This window comes from Channa argus, chromosome 4 (genome assembly GCF_033026475.1).
Source record: "Channa argus isolate prfri chromosome 4, Channa argus male v1.0, whole genome shotgun sequence".
Classification (NCBI taxonomy): Eukaryota; Metazoa; Chordata; class Actinopteri; order Anabantiformes; family Channidae; genus Channa; species Channa argus.
In genome coordinates, this window is record NC_090200.1 from 28,667,772 (window position 1) to 28,679,801 (window position 12,030).

Sequence of the window (12,030 nt, forward strand, 5' to 3'; positions counted from 1 at the left end):
GATACAAACTGAATGCATCCCCGAATAGTCAATGAGCAGTTTCTGTGTTTAAAAGGCTATACAGTGTGCACAATTTATTGGCTTAAATTACCATTATTCCTAGTGTTCAAATGTGTGAAGCGGTGTCCCACACATACTTGGTTGTGTACATTGGACATTGTTTTAAACCTTCATTTATTCTAAGTTTGGATCATTTTCACACATGTATCCTGCCCAATACAGCCACAGACTGACCTGCTGGTCAATGAGCACCTCTACTACAGCTGTTGGGAGATTAAAGCTGGACTCCCAATCACAAGCTTTCTTTACTGCCGTTTGCAACACTACCGTCCTCTTCTGTATTTGTAATATTCAAAGTTTTAATTTAAATTGTGTATTAATTAACAGTATGCTTGTGTGAGGGAACCTATTCTAAAAGCATTGCGATTCGTGGTTGAGGACAGCAGTCTTGATAACACTGCGCACACAACCTTTTTTTTTTGTGTGCGTACGAGGCTTTAAGAGTGTGATACTACATGCGGACGAGACAAGGATGTCACTTTGCACTTCCAATTTACATTATGTGTCAGGGCTCCATTATGTTAGGATACACATACTTAGCTGGGTTGTGTGATTTGCCATTTTGGATCTAGTTTGTATTTTTCATAAGCAGATGATACAGATGTTACAAAACACTGAATGGAATTTACACTTCTTGAGACTTTGTTTGCTGCATCTATGATTTACAGTCACATCTATGTCCTAAACTCATGCAAGTGCTGAGCTCTATCCCTCAACTCACAATAAATGAGCAAGCCACAGTTCTGGCATTGCACACCTACAAATATTTTTTCAGTAGTATATGTCCAGTAGTACTAGGAAACACACACATTGATTCACAATAACCACTAAAAGCCTCACAAATAATGAACAAGTTAACTTAACAAGTAATAAAAAACAAAAAAGAAAAAGATGGAAAAATACTGCAAATCAACCAAAAAGAAGTGGTTGACAGCCTTTCCCCTGTCTGTGCTCAGGGGCCCATTTTGTCAATATCCACCCATGGCACCAAAAGCAATGATAACAATAAATAATTAAAAAGAAAAAAATCTTTTATATCATGGAATCATAGTTGATTTTATTTGGCCTTTTTGATGCTGATAAACAGAAAAATACTCATATGTCAAAGTGAAATAGATCTTTGACAAAGTAATGTCAATTAATTAAAAATACAAAGCTGGAAATAATTCATTTTATCTCCTTTAACCTACCTTGTCTAGATAATAACTCATGTGTCCACTACGTCTCAGTGCAGTAATTGTAGTATGCAGTATCACATAGCCAGTTTAGAGCTTCATCAACGATTATAGTCTCAAACGCTGGCTTCTAAGAAATGCATTAATGATTCTGTAACTTTATGTGAGCTCTTTCCTTACTTCTTTTGTCATAAATCATCTTTAGTCAAGGTGCATTGCTAGCTTGTAGGTAGATTTGTTCAGTCCACATCGAGTCCACTCAGCCATTATGGCAGTAGATGTCAACAGCAGGAGGAGAAAAGAGTTGAACATAATAATGTCTGTCCTTCCCTCTCTGTGTTTTTTTTCTCTCTCTCACAGAGGCTAATGTTTACTCAGTGGTATCAAAGGGTTACATCTCTGGCCTTTTACGGCTTTATGAAGACTGGCACAACAAGGATACTCAGCATGTTGCTATATCAATTTGCCATGCGCTGCTGCGCTGCCTCCATAAAGTCACCCACATTACTGCAGGCAGACAGGCTTTCATTTCCCAGGGAGGCATCCAACTGCTGTATCAAACTACCCAGGTAAACTTCTAATTATTATTAATTTGTTTTTGTCAGTTTTCGTCTTTTTTCTTTCTTTGGTGCTTTTTTTTCAAAAGGGCTCTACTTTATAAACCACAACAATGTCTACATTTATCACTGACCACTGTATGACTGTTGTCACTTACAATATTGCCCTATTTGTCCCACACTGAAGGTCAAGACCAGTGTGAAATAACTTTCTGTCGTTATTGTGACTGCAAGCGTATTACACACATCACACTACTGTATATGCGTGGTAGACCTAGTTTGACTTTAGGGAAGCAGGGTTTTTAGTCACCTACCCATGTCTAAATAGTGCCTTAGGAGAGGGATCATGATTTCCGACACAGCCAAAGTATTTATGTGCATTTAAAGTTAGGCGTTAGCTGTATGATGAGTTCAATTGTCATGTTGTTGTCACACTTTTGAGTGTATATTTAATTTTGGTAAGACCCAAAAGAGGAGAAAGCGAGGGGAGGTGTTAAGGTTAATGAAGGTTTGCTGCCCGGGAAGGTTGGACAGGAGGCCGGCGATGACGCTGAAGCCCTGCCGGGCCGGACAGGAGGTCTGGCACGAGGCCGGACATTTAACTGGAGGAGGCATCGACCAGCTCGGAGACAGGAAGAGGAACAGAACCGGAGGCGGAGTCGACCCGCTCGGAGACAGGAAAAGGATCCGACCCGGACACGGCGTTGACCCGCTCCGAGGCAGGAACAGGATCAGAAGCAGAGGCGTCAGCCGACTTGAAGACAGGAAAGGGATGAGGAACAGGAACTGGACGAGCAGCAGCAAACCTCAGCGCCGGGACAGGAACTGGATGATCAGGAACTGGACGAGTAGGGGCCGAGCTCTGGGCCTCAACAGTAATTGGAAGTGGACAAGCGGCAGCCGACCTCGGCGCCACGATAGGAACTGGACAAACTGGATGAAAAGGAGAGGCCTGGGCAGGATCCCCATAGGCTGCGTCGGCTTGGACAGGCCCCACCGGACCGCAGAATGTGTCGACCCATTCTGGAAACTGAATCAAAGTTGCAGTGTCAACCTTGGGGAACCCCTTGGGACCGCTGGCGGCGTCAACCCGCAGTGGAACAAAAGCTGAGGTGGAGGCGTCGACCCGCACTGGAGCAGTAGCTGAGGTGACCGCGTCGACCCACTCTGGAACAGGAGCTGAGGCAGTGGCGCTGCCCTGCTCAGAGGCAGCAGCTGAAGTGACAGGGTCAACCCACCCGGAAACAGGAACTGGAGGTGCAGCACATGAGCCAGGGGAGGGGTGTCCCCGTTTACCCCTGGTCCTGTTATTAGCCAGGAGCTGCAATAATCTGGGTACCCCAGGCACGTCGTTCAGAATTCGTTCCATCTAGGAGATAGTCTCTCTGTGTAGGTTTGGGTCTGCAGACCGGTCCCAAGTGTTTCTGAGGTGGAAGAGCATGATGACTGGGCGCTGTTTGCCCACGTCCAGAATCAATTCCTGAACCCACTGACTCAGCACTTGCACAACCCTGGATTCAAAAACTGACATGGATGATGGCGCTAGGACTGGGGCAGGACGGGTTCCCTCAAAACCATTAGGGAGAGGGGGCTGGTCAACAGTCTCAGGTCTGTAGCCTAGAAAGCATTTGGAGGCTTCCGTGGTGTCCATCCTTAAGTTTAATGCGCATCTCCTGGGTCCTAGTTCTGGCCAGATTGTTCTGTCACACTTTTGAGTGTATACTTAATTTTGGTAAGACCCAAAAGAGGAGACAGTGAGGGGAGGTGTTAAGGTTAATGAAGGTTTATTTTAAAAAAGGCAAACAACAGAAAATCACTCTATGAAAAGGTTGGAAAAACACATGAAGTACAAACAACATAAACCAGGTTAAACAGACCAAGAACTTAAGCATATTGGAGAGGGGGATAAACTAAATTATAACGATACCAGGAAAGCAAGGGAACTAACTAAGAAACTAGGGAGAGGAAAACAGGGAAAAACAGAACACAAAACCTGGACCTAACAAGCAGAGAAAACAAAAACCTAAACACTGAAACAGAATGAAACAAATAGCAAACCAAACCTCAGACCATTATGTAAGGGAAGAGAATCCAAACTGAGCACTGGGGAAAGGCACAATGGGGAGAGCGATGTCCAGACGTATTGACTGTCCACAGAAGGGTTTAGAGACGAGGAAAGGAGAGACAATCTGGCAGTAACAGTGGGGAGAGCTGGGTATAACTACATGGGGGTACAGGTGAAAACAATCAGGGTTAACGAGAAACAAGAAGCTAAATGAAACTAATTAGGAAGTGGTGCTGAGGGACTACAAAATAAAAGCCAGGAGCAGGAAGTAAAACTAAAGAGAACTGAAGTGTCAGAACTGGGAGTGTGACAGTTGTCCACCTTGACCACAGCAGCTATTACAATTAAATAAAATATAAACAGGTCGTTTATATTTTATACCATTCGTTTATACCAGGGTTTACAAGTAACATGTTGCTTCAATGTTTCTGTGCAGACTTGTTTGCTGAATAAATGTCTGGAGTCTCTTGTGGAGCCCTCTGTGCAGCTGATGAGAAAATGTCTCCCCAAAACTCCATTACCACTGAGTTCAGATCTGTCTGCATACACCTTCCCACTTCCTGGAAGACCAACTGTTGTCCCTGAAGTGGATGTGGAGTCAGGTACGATGTCAATAATTACGTTATGTCAAGACTGAAAAAAGAAACTTTTCTTTATAGCAGTTAAAGAAATTTGCCCCAAAAAGAATGTATTTTTGAATTACCAACTTCATTTTGCAGACATTTCAACTACAACTGACCTTTATGTTCGCATTTTTTAACAAGATGAGGGCTGTGTATTTTGTTCCTTATTTCCTACAGTTAAGTTGGATTCTTTTGTGACTGGTGTGGAGAAAACAAGACTTATTTGTACAAATGGGCATGTCAATATTGTTTAAAGATACACTTGACATATCCTAAGCATTAGCTTAATAACAGTTACATACATAGGGGGACTGGTGGCTCAGTGGTAGAGCATTGGGCTGGGATGCAGAAAGAAGCAGGCTCAAATCTCACCCCACCAGGTGTGGCCCCACCCACCCACCAGGGTGACCCCAGTGCCAGTCCCAAACTAGGATGAAATGGGTGGTTTGCAGCAGGAAGGGCATGCACCATCAAAACACATGCCAAATCAATGTGCAGGACATGTTCCAATGTGGCGACCCTTGAAGGGACAAGCCAAAAGCCGTTGATCTTTGACATACAGTTACATACATACAGAACACTAATGTTTTGTTCTCACTTTATCCAGATGAGAGCAGTGAAGAGATTGATATAGAAGAGACTGACAATACCCAGGAGGGAGACAGCAAGGACTATGTAAGTGTGTGGTTCTGCATTTATTATAATATTGTATATGTGTGTTATTCTGATACTTTTGGTCGGGGACCAGTGGCCAACTTTTTAATTAAATGTTTTTAAATACAGATGAACAGATTTAAATTGAAATGATTTCTTTTGTGTGAAGATTCGCAGCCATCCAGGTGATGGTTATCCCTATGATGCTTAGTATTTTAAGATTTAATCAGTTCTGACAGGCTGGCTGCCATATTAACTCTTTAGCAAGCAAATGGTGATTATTCATATCTATTCAATTCAATTTAATTTAGGTCAGTTCAGTTTATAAAGTTCAATTTACTTTATTGTCATTGCATGAATGTGTAATGAAATTGTTACCTTCATGTAAAATTTTAAAAAGTGCCTTTCGCTAGTTTCTATTCTTTAACAGCACTTCCAGCAACAGTATAAATAGCTGGTGACCTGGGTGAGATGAGTCTCTGATGTTTAAAGCCTCGAGTTATATACGTAAATGTCTGTTAACGTTAACTATGGACTAATAATATGTCGTGCTGCTTTAATGATTATCTGTAGAACAGCTTTTTCTGCTATGGTGCATCTGGCAAACCACAACAACATACCATATGTAAGGTTACTTTCAAAAGAGCTGTGACAGAAAGATATTAGCATCTTCCGAGAACAATATTTTTTAATGTTCCAAGAAATTACAGATTTTATTGTTCACATTAGTCTACATTGGGTCTTTTTCAGATTTGTGTGCATTGGAAAATACATGTGACATCCTAATCTGTTGCATTTGTAGTTATTTAATTTTGTGCCTCAGGTTGTACAGATATTGCAGTATACCCAGACATGGACTGACGGTCAGCCATACTGATAACATATTGAGATAAAGCAGGCGCAGTCAGGAAAACTATTCTAACGTGCTAACGGCTATATACACACATTTGCAACAATAGGTAGTGTTTAGCATCAGTTCTGCAGCAGAATTTCCACTAGCTAATCTGCAGCAGGTGCAAAAAGTTAATCATGAGCAGCTTGACTGCAGAGAGAGGGATGAATGAGTAAGAGTTGAAGAAAATGCTTTGGAAGAGGCAAAGAAACAGGTGGACAAATAGCTGTTGATTCAAGGTGTTCGAACTGTTGAAAAGGTAATAGTGATCATTCTTCACCTTACTGTTCAGATCTCTGCACTGGCTTCGGGTAGCTGCCCACATCTGGTTCAAAGCTCTTACTCTTGCCTACATAGTGGTCAACTCAGCAGCACCTGCCTACCTGTACTCCCTCATTCAGGTCTACAATCCCTCCCACCCAGTGTGCTCCTCTAATGAACAGCGTCTGGTGGCCCCAGACATATTTAAAAAAACTGCTGAAGACAGATCTCGTCTGCAACTTTATGCCCTAAATCTTATCTGTTTTTTCTTGCACTCTCAAGAAATGTAAACACTTCTTCTAATAACACTTTCATGTTTTTTCCTTGGCTTAAATTTTTTTCTCCCCCTGTACAGTACCTCGTTTGTAAGTCACTTTGGATAAAAACATCTGCCAAATGACTGAATGTAAACATAACTATGTGCATTAGTTAGTAGATTCTAAATGCAACCATTTCAATAAAATTTAAAAAAGCACAATATTTTGCCTTTAATTCCACTAAGCAATTCAAAAAATTAATTTAGTAAATATGGAGGAAGAATGTGAGACCCCGTTTGTGCAGCTCCCACTAGTTTATCTCTATTGTCAGGGGGAACTATTGGGAAGCAGACACAGGGGCATATTCAGACAGAGCAACATAAGCCAAATCATCCGAATAGGTAAGAGGAGTAGGAGGTTTTGTAAGCTGAATATAACTTTATCATTAAACTCACATTGCAGAATCTCTAACTCTCAAACAGGATCTCCTTTCCACCACAAAGAATTCATGCCCTTAGTTTGCACGTAGCAAACCTAATGCACTGGCCAAAAAATCTGACACTGTTCACACTGGCCTTATCTGATGTGAAATTCAGTCCAAACTCGCCTTTTGTGTCTTCGTCAATCTGTCTTTAGTTATATGTAGTTTCGATGCACATACTCATGAAGTGATTTTGGCAAGTTCAGAAGTGCATACTCCTGAAAACTGGAGGGTCTTCATTGTAATACCATCATCTGATGATTACATTTACACAACAGTTTTATTTATGGTGAAGAGAAATGATCTTAACAAACCCATACACAGACAGCCTTTCTTGGGAAAGAAAAACAAGATAAATCCAATCTGTATCATATGCATATTACATATACAACAAAATTTAGACTATAATGTAGACTGCACCACTTCTGTTCATTTTCGTTTGTCCTATACTGACAACCCCAAAGTCCTCACAGTTTTGTAAAGTCTGATACTAGAGTTTTAAACTATCCCTGCAGGGAAAGTGGCAGATACAATATCCTACTTCAACTCTGACAGTGAATTTATATTCTATAGAGAATTATAATGTATCAGAATGCTACAGACCAGCAGGAAATTAAAAGAGTGCTTTCTGATATAAGACTTTTTTCCACAGGATGAAAGTGCAGATGGAATAGTTAATCATATGAAGAGCTGAAGAGTTACCTGCTAACAAAACCAAATACAAACTGAGATTACTTAAATAAAATTACCACTTACTCATGGTCAGTATGTTGCTGAAAGAAAAACTAAACAACAGTGTGGAATATCAGCAGTGTTAGCCTTGCGCTCCCAGAGTATCTGTGATTAAATGGGGCTGATCAAGAACACATAAGGTATCTGATTCATACTTTACCAGGAAATTGGAACAGACTGAAAGGGACCTTTTCCGTACCCTCACATTTTCACTTTTATTTCCGTTATCCAGCATTTCATGCAGCAAACCAATAGCTAGTAGTTAAAAACCTTGCTCTTTTGGTCATCTCTCTTCTGTCCATTCTATCGTATCAGTAAATAAAAAGCAAAATGCTCACACAGTTTTATACTGTTGCTTGCTTGTAATATTTTTAGAAGTTGCACTTCCCATAGTGAAAAAAAAATGAACACATAAGAAAAATTTGATTTTCACTATTATACTTTGTTGGACTTCCCAATCCCAATGCTTGATTTGTAAAACTGGCAAATCAGACTATTATAGTGTGATCTAAGCTCTAAGCTTTCAGTGTAATACAAAAGAAACCCTTCCTTTTATCCTTTCGTTTTTTCCCTTTCAGGGGTCGCTTAGCGAATCATCTGCCTTCATCTAACCCTATCTCTGCATCCTCTTCTCTCGCACCAACTAACTTGTAACTAACATGTCCTCTCTCACTACATCCATAAATCTCCATTTTGGTGTCCTCTAGCACTCCTGCCTGGCAGCTCCAACCTCAGTATCCTTCTACGGATATATTCACAATCTTTCCTCTGAACATGTCCAAACCACCTGGGCTCTCTGACTTTATCTCCAAAACATCGTCCTAACATGATCTGTCCCTCTGATGTACTCATTCCTGATCCTATATGTCCTCATTACTCCTTTATCACACAATACACCTAAGACGTTTCTCCAGCCGTTCAAACCTTCTTGCACATGGCTCTTTACCTTTTTTCCACAATCTCTGTTGCTCTGAACCGTTGAGCCTAAGTACCTAGAAAAATCTTGAAGATGTCTGCGAAAACATCATTTTCTGTTCTGCACAGTCTGTACAGCTTTTGAGTTCAAGCCATGTTTAGGAGCATTTGCAGAAGTCAATAAATGCTACTGAATTAAAGTGATTTTACATTACCTCTGATTAACAAGTCCTGTACAAAGGTTGAAGATTTTTTAACAGACTCTGCAAACCGTAAATTCATCATGAGGTGATCGCTACTTAGTGCAGTTTATCAGGAAAAGATACTAGCTGCATACTGTATATATTTTATAATGAGTATTAATTCCTAAAATTATGTTGTGCATATATATGATACATGCAAAGAAACATCTTGTGTAAGCTGGCACAACAGTGAGAACTTATACTGCCCTGTGGTGCAGGGTCCTGATGACTCCTAGTTTGTGTTGCAGTGGGTGGTGGGAGTCCAACGGTAGGTACTGGTCAGTGTGTGTTAGTGTTCTGTAGATTTCTATTTCTAGGTTGCCAGAGGAAAGCACCTTACTCTCACCTACCTTATTACCCACTGAATGAGGTTATTCAGCCCAGGTGAGAAACAAGGCCTACTCAGCTGCTTGGATGACTAGAAGAAAGTTTCAAACCAAAAAAGAAAGCCAGTTGACATGACTCAGCCTTCAGATATGTTAATTGACTAGACACTTTGCAAAAAAATAGATGGTAGATGGTGAGCAAAAAAGGTAATGTCAAGCCCTGGTGAGAGTGGGAAAAGTATGGCAAAAATAGATTTTTCATCAACTGGAGTCAGGCATTAGCAAACTTGGAGTCCAGTCAATGAAATGAGAATAGAAGTATGGTTGAGAAGTATTTTGACTTACAAATACACTCAGCATCAGTGTTCTATTCAGAGACTGTATTAGCTGATGTGAGCCATGCCTTGCAAAAACCAAAACAAAAAACATTCCAAAAAACCACTAACAACAACAACAACAACAATGTCAAAGACTCGAAGACTTAGATATACTCTCACTGGCAACTTCATTAGGTGCACCTGTAGTGCTCAGGGTGGGCGGCCATCTGCCTTGACTGGTTGGGCTGAGTGGAAAGTAAAGAGAAGAAAAGAAAAAGAGCAACAACAAAAACATTAAACAGGCTGTCAGGACGAGTAGCTGCACACTGGAACCACACAGCTCCAAAACCAAAGACATCTGCAGGAAGGGAAAGAGAGAGGGAAATGGAGGGGGAGAAGCACAACTACGGGAGAGAGAGGACACAAAATTAATAGCAGTGGTGACAAATAAATGTATAGAGAGAGTCAGAGAGAGGAGGGGAGCTCATTGCACTTGCGGGAGTCCCCCAACACTCTAAACCTATAGCATCTTAGTAGGAGCTAGTTCAGGTTGACTGAGCAGTTTTAACTATAAGCTTTATCAAAAAGGAAGGTTTTAAGCCTAGTCTTAAAATTAGAGAGAGGGTTTCTGCCCCCCCAAATTTGGATTGGAAACCGATTTGAACAAGAGAGGAGCTTGATAGCTAAAGGTTCTGCCTCCCATTCTACTTTTGCAAACTCTGGGAACCACAAGTAGGCCTGTATTCTGGGATCGGAGTGGTCTAATCAGGCGATACAGTATTACGAGATCTTTTAAATATGATGGAGCTTGACCATTAAGAGCTTTGTATGTAAGAAGGAGGGTTTTCAATTCTATTCTAAATTTAATGGGAAGCCAATGGAGAGAAGCTAATGAAGGAGAAATATGATCTCTCTTGCCAATTCCAGTTAGCACTCTTGCTGCAGCATTTTGGATTAACTGAAGGCTTTTTAGAAAATTATTACGACACCCCAAAAGTAGGGAATTACAGTAGTCCAACCTGGAAGTGACAAATGCATGGATTAGTTTTTCGGCATCACTTTGAGAAAGGATGCTCCTAATTTTAGAAATGTTCCGTAGGTGGAAGAAGGCTGTTCCAGAGATTTGTCTTATATGTGAGGTAAATGACAATATTATTTCAGTTTTGTCTAATTTGGAAATAGGATATTGTAGGACATCCAGGCCTTTATGTCTTTTAGGCATGCTTCAAGTTTAACTAATCGGTTAGTATCTTCTGGTTTCACAGATAAAAAGAGCTGGTTATCAGGAAGTTTATAGAATGTTTCCTAATAATTTTGCCTAAAGGTGAAATATACAGATTAAGTAAGTTTTGTTCCTAACACAGAGCCCTGTGGAACTCCATAACTGAGTTTGGTACATGAAGAAGATTCATCATTAACATGAACAAGTTGGAATCTGTCTGACAGATAAGATAACCAATGCAGTGCGGTTCCTTTAATCCCAAATCCATGTTCCAGTCTTTGTAATAAAATATTACGGTCAATGGTGTCTAATGCTAGATCTGAAGCCAAGAGAAGAATGTTGGTGACTTTTACCAGTGCTGTTTCTGTACTATGATGTACTATGAAATAACCTGGATCAAGACAAGGTTTTTTAAGTAGCGGTTTGATTACAGCAACTTTATAGGCCTTTGGTATATAGCGAGTTTCTAAAAATAGGTTGATCAAATCTAATATGAACTTGTTTATTAAAGGTAGAACATCTTTGATCAATTTGGTTGGGATAGGGTCTAAAAGACATGTTAATTTTGAGGAAGCGATAGTTGAACTTAGCTTACTGAGATCTATGGGTGAAAAGCAGTCTAAGATGGATTGGGGCCTTACTGAGGATTCTACAGCTGTTGTACATGAAGATCCATTTGTAATATTTGTAGAGAGGATCTGGTGAATTTTTTCCCTAATGGCAAAAATTTTATTCCTAAAGAAAGTCATGAAGTCATTGCTGCTCAGAGTTAAGGAAATACTAGGCTCAACAGAACTATGGCCCCTAGTCAACCTGGGTACAGTGCTGAAAAGAAACCGTGGGTTGTTCTTGTTTTCTTCTATTAATGATGACTAATATGCTGTTCTGGCATCACTGAGAGCTTTTTTGTAAATTTTTTTACTGTTTTTCCAGGCTAACCATGATTATTGTAAATGAGTGGAACGCCACTTCCTTTCTATCTTTCGTGTTGCCTGCTTTAAGCTGTGCATTTGTGAATTGTACCATGGAGGTCGGCTCCTCTGATTCACTGCTTTTTTTTTTTTCAGAGGGGCAACTGTATCTAGTATCATACGCAGTGAGGCTGCAGAATTGTTGACTAGATCAACTTGTACAGGAGTAAGCTGGCTACTCACCATAGTATTGACACATGGTGGTGAAAAGATGAAGAAATAATTTCTTTACATTTTTTCACAGCATTTTAAGATAAACATCTGCTGTAGTGGAATTTTT

At 40.4% G+C, this 12,030-nt stretch overlaps 1 protein-coding gene across 1 annotated transcript in view; it reads left to right on the forward strand.

The window, feature by feature from the left end:
* LOC137126228 (cytosolic carboxypeptidase 4) overlaps nucleotides 1-12,030 on the forward strand; it is a 112,627-nt gene that overhangs the window by 22,233 nt on the left and 78,364 nt on the right. Inside the window, exons 7-9 of the mRNA XM_067502761.1 lie at nucleotides 1,596-1,804; nucleotides 4,294-4,459; nucleotides 5,088-5,155. Of these exons, the coding sequence (XP_067358862.1) occupies nucleotides 1,596-1,804; nucleotides 4,294-4,459; nucleotides 5,088-5,155 (443 nt within the window). The remainder of the gene's footprint in view (nucleotides 1-1,595; nucleotides 1,805-4,293; nucleotides 4,460-5,087; nucleotides 5,156-12,030) is intronic.